Source organism: Poecilia mexicana, unplaced genomic scaffold, assembly GCF_051168715.1.
Source record: "Poecilia mexicana isolate PSO_F unplaced genomic scaffold, ASM5116871v1 scaffold_6, whole genome shotgun sequence".
In the NCBI taxonomy this organism is placed as follows: domain Eukaryota; kingdom Metazoa; phylum Chordata; class Actinopteri; order Cyprinodontiformes; family Poeciliidae; genus Poecilia; species Poecilia mexicana.
In genome coordinates this window covers 21,452,523-21,469,429 of record NW_028263375.1, presented here as the reverse complement: position 1 = coordinate 21,469,429, position 16,907 = coordinate 21,452,523, and the positions used below count along the sequence as shown (strand labels likewise).

At 37.0% G+C, this 16,907-nt stretch overlaps 1 protein-coding gene across 1 annotated transcript in view; it reads right to left on the bottom strand.

Annotated features, from left to right (window-relative positions):
• Window positions 1-16,907, bottom strand: part of spon1b (spondin 1b) — an 87,004-nt gene that overhangs the window by 22,949 nt on the left and 47,148 nt on the right. Inside the window, exon 7 of the mRNA XM_015009107.2 lies at window positions 2,585-2,649. Within this exon, the coding sequence (XP_014864593.2) occupies window positions 2,585-2,649 (65 nt within the window). The remainder of the gene's footprint in view (window positions 1-2,584; window positions 2,650-16,907) is intronic.

Here is a 16,907-nt window from a genome sequence, read left to right as displayed (position 1 = left end):
AGGCGGTCGGTTCACTTACTAGTAAAAGTACTTACTACTTAGATTTAGCCAAAAAACACTTTGATGAAGAAAAATTGGGATCCTAACATTGTCCAAGACCAAGTTCTGCAATTTTTGCACAAAAACAAGGAACATTTTTGAAATTAAACCTTTTTTTTTTTCAACTTGAAGTGTTTCAAAGATCAAAACAACACACCTAAAACAGAAGAGTTAATGAAAAGTCAAATATCTGTTAGCCTCAAAAACTTTGTCCAGGTCTGTAATTTATTCACATACATAATCATTTGCAAATTCAGAAAATCTTTGGAATCTCAATTAATTGCATGTAAATGTGACAGTTTACATGTTTTGACCTCTGACCCCCGTTAGACCGCTAATTGCTTGATAATTGCATCCACAAAATAGCTAATCGGAAGCTGAAAATGTCTGTTTATGCTGAAATCATCTTGCGAAGCCATAAAGTCAAGGCTGCATTGAGACATCTGGGAAAGAATTAGGTTGCAAGAGCTTTTGTTAGGGCCTTAAACTTTTTATTCTAACTCATACACGGGTCAAAAACATTACATCTCAGCAAACACAGTTGCAGAATAGAAACAATGTTTCATATTCTCTGAGAGAGTGACTGCAGGTGCATGCAAATATGTGACTGCTGGTAGTCATAAAAATAAGAGTTCCACAAGCTATCACAAATTGCTAACAATTCGAGGAAGGGCAATTAAACAGATGTTTAGTGAAAGATACACAAGTGTCGGCGTGTAAGTGAGTGTGCACATAAAGCCTCCAGGGCTGCAGTCGTGATAAGATCCTAATTGCTCTTGAACTAATTCTAGAGGATGCTAGTGTGTTAATATTCAAACAAGTCAGCACGCCACTTACCAAGCATATAAACGATGCCGACAGAAAACAATAAGGTTTATTAATATTCATGCACAACAATAGCTCATTGATTGTGCTGGAGCTGAAACTTTATTCAAACAACTTCTATGTTCTGCTTATTAATTGTGCTAATTGCTACTTATGATGCAGATTAATTCTGCCATTCATGTATAAACCACATCATCTGAAGATACATCCAGGACAAAGGAAATAAAGTGTCTCATGCTTTTCTTTTGATCATCTGTTACAGATGACGAACTTTCTTTGTTATTTTTAGTCATGTTTGTTTGGTTTGTTGGTTCTTGGAATATGCTTTGAATAATTGTGTAGTCGTGTCCATGTAGTTTCTCAACAAAATATAATCATCCGTTTCTTTGTTTGTCTCAAAAGTAAAGTCGAGGTTGTCCAGACTTCTGAGTGTTCAGTGAGCAAATTATTTTTTTCAACAGAAGTTACAACAAAATGAGATGAACACATTTCTTCAAGAAGCAAGATGAAAACATGTTTGCTCACACCTACCTAGCAAATACCGCACATATACGAACACATGCACAGTTGCTGCAGCATAAGTCCCATCTTTCCACTAACATCAGTTTTTCAATCACTAACACATTCTAAGAAGCACAACAAAGATCAGCAAATAACTGTTTAGCTTCGGTGAAGTAAACTAAGCTTTATTATGAATCGAAGGATGCCACTCACCTCCAGCAATTTCCTAGGTATCGGAAATAGTTAAAATATTAGTATTTGGTCAAAATAATAAAAAAAAATATGTACACCTGGTATTTTTTTTTTTTTTTTTTTGTTGATCCCAAACTTTTGCTGGGGAAAGCCATCTTTATTGCTCAATTTTTGTTTCAATCCATTGGTTCATAACCTTGTCTTTTGTGTGCCAACAACTGAGGAGGTCTGCTACAGCCGCTCTTCTAGATCATTTCAAATTCCAATCTGAATGCTAACAAGTTTTTAGTTTCGGCAGAAACACAAAGTGACAACTTGTTATTGCTGTGCTCACGTACAATTAAGAGAATTGTCCTCAGACAATTAGAGTTACATAAAAAAACAGCTTCCTGACTAATCTGCAGGAATAAAGGTAACACTAAGGTGACACTGACGTGATGCTAATATTAATTAATAATAGCAAGGACTGAAAGTGTTACAATTTAATAAATGAATAAGCCATCATATGAACCTGTTGATAGAATAATATAAACAAATATTTTTGATGTTGCAATAATTTATAAAGAATACAAATAACTGAGCACATTTACAAATCATTAAGACATCAGTTAAAAGCGTTTCTAGGACATACAAGTATTTCAGTAAGTATTTAAGAATAATATTTAAATTCATATGTCTGTGTTAAAGCATAGTGTCAATTGAATTATTTGTTTCATCAGCCATACAATTCAAATTCAGTTCAGAAGACTGATACTATCAGAAAGTGTGAAGAACTTTAAATACCCACATTGCTGAACACAGCAGTAAATTCAGAGGCAAGAATATGAATTATCCAGTAGCTATATATGTATATAATGATCCTATTTCCTTCACTGTATATTGGATTTGGAGAAGTTCCTCACAATCAGCAAAACACTTTAAAAAACAACAAATAAATACTCCTGGTTTACACACTTTTCACTTATATTTCTGTTTAATCTCATCTCTTACAGCAGTACCCTCTGTTTTGAAATTGTGTGATACTTACAGGTTAAGTGGCTGCCATGCTGGCCACTGAGCTTTGGTTTTAATGACGGTCAGCACTTCATCACCCTGGAAAGAAACAGATGGAGTGAAGAGTGGGTGTTTCGCAGTGTAATGTGCTTCTAAATGTACAATCGCAGAGGGAGAGAAAAGAAACATTCACGGGGAAAAGACGAAAATTGACAAATTGACATGACTGGTGGGGAGAAAATCTCATTCAAGGACAGCATAGTATATCCCAATTTTCTTAGGCTTATGAGTGTCGGTAAAGTGGGAGTCATCATGACAAAATGGTCCTCAGGTGTTTTGCTTTAGATGTCTTTGACTCTACATGGTGACGTCACTGTGCCCCCACCAGTCTGGTTGTTGTTTTTGCAGCTTTACAGCCACTTTATGTACTGCGGCATGCTCTTTCCATTACTATGAATCCCAACAAATTATTCAGCCAAAAAGCAGGAGAAAAAAAATTATAGATTTTGCCTACTCTTGAAGAAGTTAATTATAGAGGAAGGGAATTTGAAGTTTTAAACACACCTTTACAGTTCGACAAATATCCTTAATGCAATCTCAAATTCTCCATCTTTTACACTTTCTCAGACACGCAGAAAGAAAAACTTTTTATCTGGTTGACTGAAGGTTACAATCTTCTCTATGAGGCTGAATGAAGAAAAAAACAAGTTCAGGCTGGAGCATGGATGTGTGTTTTGTCTTCTGTTTGAGTTTGTGTGGCTAAAAACAATTTTAACAAGTGAGTGTTCATTTTCTCTTTCGAGCATCCTGGGGCTTTGAGGCTTCAGTGGCTTCAGACCTCACCCCACACTTCCACACATACACACACACACACACACACACACACACACACACACACGCACACGCACACGCACGCACACACACAGCAAAGCAACAAACAGTCACATATAGTCAGAAAGACACACACAAGTACATGCACACAGATATGGAGACAAATACAAAAACACCCATAGAGCAAGAATCAAAAAACAGTTCCAGCAAAGTGACAAGAAGTCAAGAGGAACAGAATCATAAACACATTAATCAATGTGCAGTGGACAGAAATCCAGACAGGAGCGATTTCAGGCAAAGCGATAACTAAGATCCTAATCATACATTTCCTTCTGCAGCAAAGCCATTTCATGAGGAGAAAAACTATTTATTCGACTTTTCTGGATTTGGCATCTTTTCAAATAGAACAGGTCTTTGCATGAGAACGTCACAATTGAATTCAATAGAGCAAGCAAAAATAAAGGCATTTGTTTTGATTTATGCATTTTTTTTATAGATGTAACGACAATAAAGTAGCTACAGGTGTATAATTCTGAACTGAGACTAATAAAGTATTGGCAATAAAAAGTATTGGTGACATCCAACCAATTCAAATTGTTTCCAGAGATGTTTAAGGTGAGAAAGAAACAATGAGATATTTGGCCACAGTGGTAGGAATAATGTGTGGAAGACTTAAGAGCACTGTGTAGCTGTCGATTATGGATGGGCAGTATGGACTTAAATATTTTTCAAAATACTTTATGATATTTATTGTGACAACCATAAAGTGATGACAAAAACCGCCCATGAAGTCGTTTTTAGCAATACATTGTATGTTATTGTGCATCACTGCATAAATGCCTCATGAACACAACACTTGCTCTAACTCCTCCCCCTGCAAACAGAACCAAACAGCCATTTACTAATAATGAATAGGCTGTTTCTGGGCACCATATAAGTTAACTGGTGCGATTTCAAAGACAACAACTGTCATTTAAAAATTATTCTTATTTATTGTTGCACTAATGGAACTAACAAAAGAATATGAAGACAAACTATCACTAGTTTTTGGGTGATTGTTGTCCCAATAAATCAATATTCTCACTGTGATAAAACATGAATCATAATGAAGATAAACAGTGGGATAACTGCTCATCTCTACTCTCAATTATGACGACACTCTGCTGCCACCTCGTCTGGTGAATTGCACAAATAATAAAATACCAAACAGAAGCTCAAGTCGCTTGTTTTGCATTGCATTTTGTCCAGTACACATCAGCAGTTCAAAAGTAAATTGCTAATTCTTTGACCTACAAGTAAATTATTTCAGCCACATATCAACAATTTGGTCTGTTTTGTACAATTTAAGTGGATGGCATAATGAAATCTCAATCAGATTAACCACTGTTAGAGAGTCAGTCAGTCATGCTTAAATTTTTCAACTCGTCTCAGCAATTTGGTTCTTGGACGTAATTTTTCATGCCAGCATTCATTACCAGACAGCCAAGGCTTTTCCTCAGTAAAGGATAAAAGAAAAGCATTCTCTGACAGTCACACTGTCCTGCACATTTTAGCTGAAAACACATGGCACAAAAAGCTTTGGGGAGGCTGTTTGGGAATGCAAATTTCTCTGTAATGGTCCTGTTTGTTTATGGTAATTATAGTAATGGTACAAAATAACTGTGATTTTCCAATTTTTCAAAGCACTTGATGTTTTTTTTTTTTTCAGAATGTTTTTAAGAAGAGAAGAAAGAAAGGAGCTCAGCAAGGCGGACTTTGAGAATTTGGTTGGGAAGGAAAAAAATTACATTGAAAAAAAAAACTGAAGAATTTTTACTCAGCGTGATAGAAAGAGCCCCAGATGTGATGGAGGACTCACAAAATTATATAGCTGAACATAACAAGGATAGCAAGAAAGATGAGAGGAATATAAGCACTTAGATGGAACAGGAATGGGAATTAAGTGGATTGGGGTACTAACAAAAACACATCTAAGAGAAGGAGAGGGAGTACAATGCAGTCATTGGAGAAAATAAGTGTGGAGAATAAAAAAGAAGACATGAAGAGCAGATAAAAAATATAGATTTCTTTGAGTTTGTATTCTTTTCATTCAGTCAATATACTGTATTGTCTTTGGAGTTACATCTTTAAATGCCTCTATTACACGCCAGCTTCTTTCTGCCATTTTTACACAATGGCCTGATATGAGTCACTTAGTGAGATTTCCCATCTGCATAGATAATAACTGAGCTAACAGCAAAATAAGCTGGTTAAACAGTGCTAGACAGGGAGATAATAAAGCATGCATTCTGTGGTTACGATGCAAGAACTTTGAAACACACCGATTGTACTTAAAAAAAAAAAAAACCATGTTACACAGAAACAACTCATGGATTTAGTCTTAAACAGGTAGTCACACAACAAACAGTCTCAGCAAAAGCAAGAATGGCTCTATGGCCTCTATAACCATGTTAGGTTGTAGTTGTTGTTTGGATCTAAGTTAATTTAACCCCATTAGCTGGCCATGTCCCATGGTGACGTGTACATATCTGAGGGCAGTATCATGGAAGCATCATGAATCGTCACGCCTCCTCACCAATTTAGATCCTCTATTGGAGGGGTGACAGCCACCTATTGACTTTAAACCTTCTGCTCCACCATTCCTTATCTCATGTCACACTGAGATGCCAAAAAAGCCTGACTTTAAAGAATTGTATAAAACAGTTTACAGATAATGACTGCGGTGCAAGTGCAGCACCGCCAGCTTCTCCACCTGTTGAATTCTCTATCTGTCAGAGATTTGCTGTCATCTGTTCTTTTCCAGCCTCCACAGCACCAGGTGTGACAGCAATAAAAATAAAGAGGAAACAGCTGAGGCCCCGGACACATCTTTCAAAGAAATTACAAAGATTAGTGAGTGACACTGCTGGCAAACACGAGGGCATGCAGAGCTCAGGTGAAAGCTTCAGTAAAACGATTACTGTGACTCAGCGCTGCATCTGCACTGTGACAGCAAACATCTATATCTGGTCTGTCAAACAGATGGATGGAGAAAAATGTGAAGAAAAAAAAAAAAAACATATATATATATATTTATATATATATATATATATATATATATATAGATATATATATATATATATATATCTATATATATATTTTTTTTAGATATATATATATATATATATATATATATATAGATATATATATATATATATTTTTTTTTAGATATATATATATATATATATATATATATATATATATATATATATATAGATATATATATATATATATTTTTTTTTTAGATATATATATATATATATATATATAAAAAATTCCCCTCTCACCCTCCGTGGGTGGTCTCTCTTTCATCCTCTGAGCTTGGGTCCTCTACCAGAGGCCTGGGAGCTTGAGGGTTCTGCGCAGTATCTTGGCTGTGCCTAGAACTGCACATTTCTGGACTGAGATGTCTGATGTTGTTCCTGGGATCTGTTTGAGCCACTGCTCCAGTTTGAGGGTGACTGCCCCGAGGGCCCCTATGACCACAGGCATATACCACAGGCATATATGTTTTCGTCTCTCTGGGCGAGAGACGAAAACATATATATATATATATATATATATATATATATATATATACATATATATATATATATATATATATATATATATATATATATATATAGGAAAGGACACAGAGACGGAAAAATTTAAAGGCACGTTGGATGTAATGGCTCCAATCATTCAACTCTTGTGCAACAATTTTCAAATGAAAAGCTGAATGGCTGAAGCATATGTTAATAAACATAAAACAACTTATATTATGACAAGATAAATGTGTAGTTGCAGACAGCTCACCACAACACCCCTCAGCCTTCGCACAAAAAAAGTGTCCTTGTGACAGTTAAGAGGTTAAATTTAAAGTCCACATGCCATCAACAATATAATATAATATAATATAATATAATATAATATAATAGTTGAAGACATTTTGATTGCAGTAATCAACAGACTTATGAAAAGAATTCCAATTACAGGCTAAAAATATTACCGTAAGCATGTTCATATGATTATTTAATATTGATTCATGCCCATTTCAGCTGGAACAGTGAACTTTGGACTGTTGTGTAAAGTACACTAATGGATCGTTGTAACTGGAAGTTGGTGGCTCCAGTGGCCCAAGGTGTGGGGTTTTCTAGTGATGAGAACATTGTAGTGTCTGATCGTATAGGAGGACTCGTTTTAAAAATGCTTGAGAGAAACAGTCACACCGACTGTAAAAAAACAAGTTTAATCTTTGAACTCTAGACGCAGTAGCAGGCAATCCGCCAAGACCTAAACATGCCTATATCTGGAACATATTTATGTGATAACGTTTACTTTGTGTTGACCAGAACCCTATGAAAGAGATGCTGTCCAGAGATCGGGGGGATTTCACTGTGACTGGGCCAAGATTTCCTCAGGATTCGGTTGTGCTGTCTTAGGCTGCAGGTTGTAATAAAACGTTGCTGTCCAAAGTCATGCATGCAGAGTCTCATTCCTGAAGCATCACTGCACCAACATCTTGAGGACACTGACAGACGACGCCACAACATGAATTCAAGTTTCCAGTTATATGCAAGACTTACTCATTTGTCACTAGCTAATAAACTAGCTCTGTTGGTTTTACATTTGCTTGTTTGACACCCGTTTCCACTTTTTTCCACCATACAGCAGGTTTGATAGAATCAGTGAGTCGACAGTCTCTGTTGAGTCTAGAAGGACAATTCCATCTGCAAGATTTAGATCTGGTAAAACATATATACGTTGTGACTACCTAGTATACTATAAATTCACATTTATGTAGTTTTTATTATTTGTAATTTCTTGCTGAATGGATAATGAAAAATATATTTATGTCTGAGTCAAAGGTCCTTCATGTAACATATTCATTATTTGGCAACTTTCAGCTGTTTTCAGGCGAGCCGTGTGCTCCTATTAAGATATTTCTTAGCACAAACAAAAGGCAACCTGCAGCATTTCCATGGCAAATCTCCTCGATTGGCTCAGTTCTGCCCAGTTATCACTCTGTTCACTTAGGAATGAATTTTGTCTGGAGAGACTCAGTTACAAGAGCTTCTGTATTGTCTTTTTAGACTTGTCTAATAAAGGAAAATGAGCCTGGAGACTTTGGGAAAAGGTGTCTAATAAAAAATCAACACTGCACTAATGCAATTACAATCGCATAGAGGCTGTGGAACAGATTGGTTACGAGGCCACTATGTTGTAACTCAGTCAGATAAAATTCACAGCTCAAGTCAAAATGTAAGAACTCACACACACACACACACACACACACAGGCTGAAAAATGGCAAACAATTTTAATAGTTTTATAGAAAGGCGAGTAAATGATGAAACAGTTTAACCTGGGGGAAATAGACCGCAGTTCCACTCGTCTCGCAAGGTGTCTTCAATCATTTGCCGAATCTTATTTTGCAAACACAACTCTATTGGCTCAGGAGCTTACTTATCAACCACCTGTGACATGAAGCTGTATCATCTGTCCAATTACGTGGTAATTTCCTTGTCCCTCGAGCAAACGGCTGTAATTGTACTGTACAAAATAACAGCCTGTATTCCCTTAAAGCAACAGTGAGCTTAAATGCACAAAGTCCACATCTTACTTTCCCTGAGGGATCACCAGTTCCAATCATTTAATGTGTTTTTCATTTCCAAGACATCTGATGAATTCTGGTAGTGAAATGGTTTGTGTTTGAGACATATTTCATAACTTGGGTAGTAATTAGACAGATCCAAAAGTTGCCACCAGAATGTATGTGCTCTCAGATCTCCATCAATTCTCATATTCCAGCAAGTTGTGTAAAATTTAATTTCCTGATTAAAACCACAGTTTGAGTATACAAAACTTATGTTAGAACAGAGATTTAGTGAATGTTTTCCTGAAACGTAATGATCAAAGCTCTGAAGCTCCTGGCCACTGGAGTAATACTGTCCTTTAAAAGAAAAAAAACCTGACTTTTTTTTTCTTTTTTCTTTTTTCTTTTAATGGTGCTGCTCAGAGGACTGTTGTTTTTGCAAAATGAAAAATCTCTACATGGTTTCTGACACAATCACCGTTTAAAATCCTGAAAACCTGGCCTCAGATATAGTCAACAGTTTTGTTATATTTTAACATCTTTAAGGCCAATAAGGACTTAGAAATTATGCAATGACAAAGAAAACAATACCTCAAAGTTCTGTAAAGTGAATAAACAATCCTGGTAGATTTAGGTTTAATGTAATTTTTGGCTTAAAGTAATTTTACCAAGACATTTTTTCTGACTAAAAGCTATATCACTGTTTTGGAGTTGGAACTCCTTCCCAAAGACGATCATGAAAATACCAGTGGAAAGATGCAAAAAACTGGCCAGTAATAAAGGGTTTGATTGCTGTTGTGCTTATTACATTTTTTCTATAGATTTTCTTTAGAGAGGTAGGAAGTGGAATGAACCAGATATTCCAACGTGCAAGAACTAGGATATTTTTAGCTTATAGAAATTGTGCAAAGATCCTTGCAACATGGGCAGTGCATTATCGTGCTGAAAATGAGGAGACGGTCATGGATGAATGACACAACAAAGGGATCCAGGACGTTGTCGTAGTATATCAATGCATTTAAAATGCCATCAATGAAATGGTTCTTGTCTGTAACATACATCCAGCCATACTATAACCCCAATGCCACCATGTGTCACCCAATCCAAAACGGTGACATCGGTAAACCGCTCACCCAAATACAGCCACACACGCTGTCTGTCATCTGGCCTGAACAGTGAAAACCGGGCTGCATCTGTGAAGAGGGCACCTCTCCAGTGTGACAGATGCCACTGAATATCAGCATTTACCCTCTCGAGGCGATCACAACGACAAACTGCAGTCGGGTCGAGACCCCAATGAGGGTGACGAGCATTCAGATGAGCTTCTCTAAGTCCCTGGTTTCTGACAATTTGTGCAGAAATTATTTGGCTATGAAAACCCATTGTTGCAGCAGCTGTCCGGGTGTCTGGCCTCATCTTGAAGGTGAACGTTCTGGACGTGGATGTCCTGTTATGGTGTGGTTACATGTGGTCTGCAGTAGTGCAAAATTCCCTGACATATCTTTGGAGACGTCTTATGCTTGCCTGACTTTATACATTTGTTCTGCTGTAATTGTATTGACAACGATTATGATCCTGTCTGGGTGTCTAATCAGAACTTCTCTCTATAAACATTTAGGGATATGTTTCCCTTGTACCGTTTTACCTTTGTGCTCTTTCCCTCGTCTTCCCCATGTGTGACCATTTATTCTGACCAAATCTCAACTTTTATTACTTTAAAAGTAACTTAAGCTTCGTGTGTGATTTTTTATTTTTTATACATAAACGCAGCTGAAATTATTTGTTTTGTGTGTTTGTGTATCAGTCTCCACATTGCTGATAACCCGGGGTCCTGCTAATACATTACACACCAATGTCATCACCGATACATAAAAATTTCACCTGAGGGAGCCAACATCAATCAGCTCCATGTCTGCAAAAGTCTCTGTTACAAACAACCTTCATTTAATAGTATTATTACTTGAAAAAAAATGTTTAAACAAAAGCATACACATAAAACATCCTATTTTAAGCTAATGTACCCTTTGTCCTTACCGACCCCTTTAAAACTGAGGCTGTACGGGAAAGTAAATAACTCCACAGAGTGAGCAGTGTAGCACTTTTCAATAGAAATATAATATACGGAAACAAAGCAAACAATAAAAGCACATTGCAGATTACAAAACACAGCAGGCACAAAATGAAGAGTCTCAAGGTAAAACAAGAAATTAGACACCGACATTACCATAAAAACACATTGGCGGCTTGAAAGTGCTTTTGTAATAAGGGCCTGGTTATAAAACAGGGAAAATGAGGAAGCTGCTGCAGAAAACGATATGAATTTGCATTTGAAGTGGATCTGGAAATGGAGATGACGTCCTAAAGACTGCTATCTAGAGAAACTCAGCTGCTCAGCTGAAGAAACCTCAGAGGCTTTTAAATCTTAAACGTTTTTTATGATCATCCACTGAAAGACGGGGGAAAGAGAGGGAGAAGAAAAAGAGATGGAGGATAAAAAGATAATCTTATTAACCTGTGTAATTTAATACATTGTCACAAGTAATAAGGATTTTTACGCTTTGTGATGCCTCTTGTTCCTTCTTGTATCCTTTGTGTTTCTCTTTGATCTAAACTATGATGAATCCTAAGGCTTGCAGTATCGACAGTCATTAAGGTCGAGTATGCGTTAAATGATTGCATTTTAGAAAAATAAATGTTTTGTGCATTATCCAGAGAGATGATTTACAGCTATTCTACTGTAACCATAACAGTACACCTAGACTATAGGTCTCTTTTACCTGGAAATTATACTTAAAACACTGCAAGGAAAGATCCAGAACATGAAATTCTCTATAAAAAGACTGAGAACGGTTTTCATAAAGCAATGCCATTTCATCCAATTGTTGCAATCGTTCTATTGCCGTTATCTGATTTATTATTGCACTTTATTCACAAACCACATGCAGTATTCATGCAGGAGCAATCCAGCCAATCAGGTCCAGAAGACTGAAGAGAGTTGGTCTAGAGTTTTTAATTTTCTCAAAATCAAATTGAAGTTTGCTAATGTTAAAAAATGTTTTAAATTGCATTTTATTCTATTCTCCTTTCAGAAAGAAACCATGTGAAGTGCAGATAACGTATATTTAAAGTGAACATGTTGGGGAGATTTCTGCTTCTCTCCACCTGATTATAAGTAAGTAGGTACAGTAAGTATTTTGTTATTGTTACACTGATTAAAAAAGTATTTCAAATAGAGGAGAAAGGGAATTTACCAAACTATTTGGAGAGTTGTTGCAGATGCAGAAATGCTTTTGACCGAAAAATTTAGTTTGAACAAACTCTTGTATTTCATCAAATTCTGTTGCCCTTTTTTCTCTTCTTGTTTGACACCAAGTTTTGCTTTAACTACTGAATTCTGAGACTTGTTCCATACTATCAAACACCGTTCTCAAACATCTGGAAGCAAAAACGTTATCACACTTTACTATTTGAGACCTGAATTACGAACAAGTCAGAAGGTTTACGTCTTGCTGACCTGGCCTTTGCATTCGCAATTTTACTAGCAGTTAATTTACAGAAAGAACTACAACTCTGAGGTATATAGTACAAGGAAAAAGGAGCAGCACAGAAACACCAAAAGCACAAAACACCACGGATGTCACACAGAAACACTGTGCAGACTGGTGAGGCAAAAGAAAGCAAGGATCACAAGGGAGCAAAAAAAGTAGTTTTGTTGGAGTGCAGATTGAGGCAAAAGGAGAAGAAGGGGGTCAGAGAGTGAAAGTCCAGTAATTGCTTTGACCTTGTGTTGAGACAGGGTGTAACTCAGTCAAAGCGAGTGATGAATTTCATGCCCTCAGCCCTGTTGTGGGAATAAAGCCACCACTCTCAGGGTTTTTGTTTATGACCACTTCGAGCAAAACATGTAGGGAAGACAGAAGACTGGCAGTGGGAGACTCTGGGCAGGTGAGCTCTCACTGCAGGCAGGGGAAACCGTTAAGTGGGAGAGATAGACTGAAGGGGATACTTAAGGTCCAGAGAAACAAGACGGATTGCAGTTGGGAAAATTGTAACACGTTTAGGGAAGATGGGCTGTGATCGCGTGACCCATCAAATGGACGTTTATGAGTTTCGATAGACTGAACACTGAGAGTGACCTGCTGAAAGATGCCCTTTTTTTCCCCTCTCAGGTAAGTTACAGCAGCTGCACAGTTTTCTAGCACAGAAAATATATATTTTTTGATAAGCCCCTCAGCAGCAGCAAAATAGGTAATCTTGTACACTGCATCCACCAAGTGACCCCACTGTATAAATGATTCTTCATACTCCATTTTGTGCTTTTTATGCAGTTTAGACCCCAAGATTACAAAATAATTTTCTAAGAGATTTCTGCTGAATTTCAGTTTTTTTTAATATATTTATTATTATTATTATTTTTTTTTAAACATGATGGCCATTAGCCTGTCAAACATGACTTTTTGACATAAAATAAAATGCACATATGGTTTGAGTCCAAATACCTTGCAAGAAGATAAAGAATCGCTAAAGCTTGTATAGAAAATGCTGTTTGTGTTTAAACATCTCAACCAATTTGTTTCCTTTCTCAGTGAATTTCAGTCTCTATAGGTTGAATAGTTCTATTGACAGAATCCCCTAATCTTTAATATTTGAAAATAGAAATGTATGTCATAATTATGGATGTCTTAATATTTTGTCCCAGAAACGCCATTTAAGTAGTATTAATTACTGTCTACATTATAATCCCAATTTTTTTCAACGAGGAAGGGGCTCAAGAGTTTTTAGATGCTTCTTGGTATTCAATGTTTTATGTGGTGCTCTGCTGTGAGTACAACCAAGCACTCAAGCTTCAAATTCATACATAATCCCTGCTCTTCTGCACTATATTTCTTATCACTTTAAACAATAAGAGCACACTCTTAGTTGAGTTCTTAAGTTATCAGTCGATGTTAAGGCAAAAGGGATCACAGAATGATCATTTATATACTACCGCCACTGTGTGTGATGGAGGTATTTTTGTTGTTCTTTGAAACTGATGGAGTGCGTCCCCCTTTCTGCATACAGCGCTGCCAAAGCTGGATTGGTCACTACTAGCAGGGTATATTTTCTGATGTGACTATTGGCCCCAGAACAGACATAACATTTTTAGTTGTTTCCCTGATTTATATTTTTAGCCTCACATCGCTCTGGGTAGATACCCATCCGATCAAAACCATTATATGATGAATATCCAGACTCTGGTGATCCATTACTACACAGCACATAGACTGATCACCCAATGTATTAGGTACAATTTACTAGCACAAGGTTGCACCCTCCTACTATTGTCTGTAGACCAGAGATATAGTTGTCCTTTTAAATCAAAGTAGATCACAAATTACTGAGATGCTCAGAAAAGTCTGTCTGGAAACCAACACCCGTTCCCTTTCTTCCTCTTTGTCCTGCTCTTTCTGAACTTTAGAGAATCGTATTGACCACAGTTAGATGGATGAGTGCGTTTGTCTGCCTATATGTGACTGGCTGATTGTGTGTTTAACCCGGTAACACTTTTCATTTTGTTCAAATTCACCATTAAGAAGAATTTCTATTCATTTTCATTTTAGTATAGAGAGAGACTCTCAGCGTCAAGGTAAGTTTATTTTGTTCTGGAATGATCTTAAATCATTCAATACACTGTTTAGTTAGATAAATTCATGCGGTCATTATTGTGAAACTGACATCAACAGACTGTTATGAGCTATTAGCAGTCCATAACGCACTGATGTCACTGCCTGATGATAAGGTTCGTCCCTCCACAGTAAAACATACACCGCATCACATCACCTGTCTGAGCTGCAGTCTGTCGCTTTTCTTAGCTTTCCACGTCTGAGATTCATTTCAAATGGAGTGAACTATGAAAGGAGAAATACAACATCGTTGCACTCAACGAAAAATAAACCTTTGTGTAATCACTCCAATGGCTTTCATGAAAACTCTGATAGGTAATTAATCACTGCTTGGCCTTTGCAGCGGTCCCTAACGAAAGCATTTCCAACTTCCCATTTCTAAAAACAGCTACAGAGAAACCGTCACTAAACCGATGCAACCAGAGCTGCACAGAACTCTTAAAAGGTGCAACTGCCTCTCCGACTTCTATTTGAGTTCTCCGGTCCTCCACAGTGCACGTCTCCCTCGAGATCCCATGATAATTATCTTGTCATGGGCGAGATTGGTTTGTTGAACACAAGTGATTACACTGAGGCTGATTGGCGCAAAATATAACTGGCTCCAGCGTCTCTAATGAAGAGGGATGTGAACTGGTGTCGAGCTGCTGTCACACATTAAATGCCAACCCACATGTCAGCGCTGACACGGGCACTGAGGTGGAGATGAGGGCCCTGATTACGCCTTATCATCCAATATCCGGCTGATAAGGGTTAAACAACGATGGACTTACAAGAATAGCACATGGCAGAGGAGGCGAGGAAAGGTGGCAGGAACAAAATATCTGGGTCATTTTACCTAAATAAAAAAAAAAAAAAAAAATTATATATATATATATATATATATATATTTATTTATTTTTTTTTTTTTATTTGTTTTTACATACAACATGTTTTTTAAAATGAAAATTGAAATGACTTGTGGAAGCAATGTGTCACTGTTCTCTATTCCTGATCAGGGAGGTGTAAGTGTTGCAAGCACATTGGAGGTGTGGTTGTCCTCCTACAGAGAACAAAGAATCTGCCTGACTGGCATGTTAAAACGCTACCAACGTTGGAATGCGCCACTTAACTCAGGAGAAAGCAGTTCTTTTCAGAGCAATGGTCTACAGGTCTAAAACAATGAATAAAAAAAGAGATTCTCCAATTAATACCAGTTCAGACTCACATGTGATGTTTGTCTTTACATTGTTGCAAGGATTTATTTTACAACACGCAGGGATAGAAGACGTTTTCTTTACAATGAGAGTCTTGCACTCAGGTTTAAACTCAAAGTTTTTCCACTTTGAAGCATCAGTAAAAAAATACAATCACGTTTAGATTGCTAATTAATAAGTACTTACAATAGTAAATACATTTTAAATAAGACTCCAGTAAAATTTTGTTGCTGGAAGGAGTAAAGGACAGACAATGACAGAAGTTTGTTGTTCTTTTTTTTTTTAATTGTTCAAAAAATGGTAACACATTTATTCAGAAGTCAAAACAATGTGTTTCTATGGTTACCAATTCACAAAATAAAAAATATAAAAACCTGCAACCTGCCAAATTTACTGAATTTCATCAGGCAAAGTTGAGTTGTGCAGTGCTGCACAAAATGGACGCAAAAATGAAGAAGGAGGACGACCTCAGATTCATCTATTTCACCTCAACTCAGCAGTTGAGATGTTGACGCAATAACTGGTTTGAACAGGACAATAATTGCAAACACACATAGAAACTAGCCTTGGAATGGATAAAGCAAGTCGAGAAGTAGCCTCAGGAATGACCTTTCGTAAGCCCTGACCTCAGCGCTGTTAACAGTAATAGACTCCGGCTTAACAAACAAGCTTAGCCAATTGCAGCAGGATGCACGGTCAACTATCCAGACAAAACTATGCATGAATCTCATCAATCCCACCCTCGTCGTTTGTGTTCTTGGGCAAGACACTTCAACCACCTTGCCTGCTGGTGTTGGACATAAGGACCTATGGCACAAAGTTGCAGCCTGGCTCCTTGCTATCATCGGATGTGAATGTTCCCTTTCATACCACATCTTTACACAAAGATTTGACATTAATTATTATTATGATTATGATTATCATCTTGTTGATGTAAACAAAGAAGCACACAGTCAAGGTCACTATTGGAAAGAGACTATTTATTTAACAATATATTTCTAGGGGTTAAACATTAGCCAGTATGAGATTGTTGGGTATGACAAGCTTAAGTAAA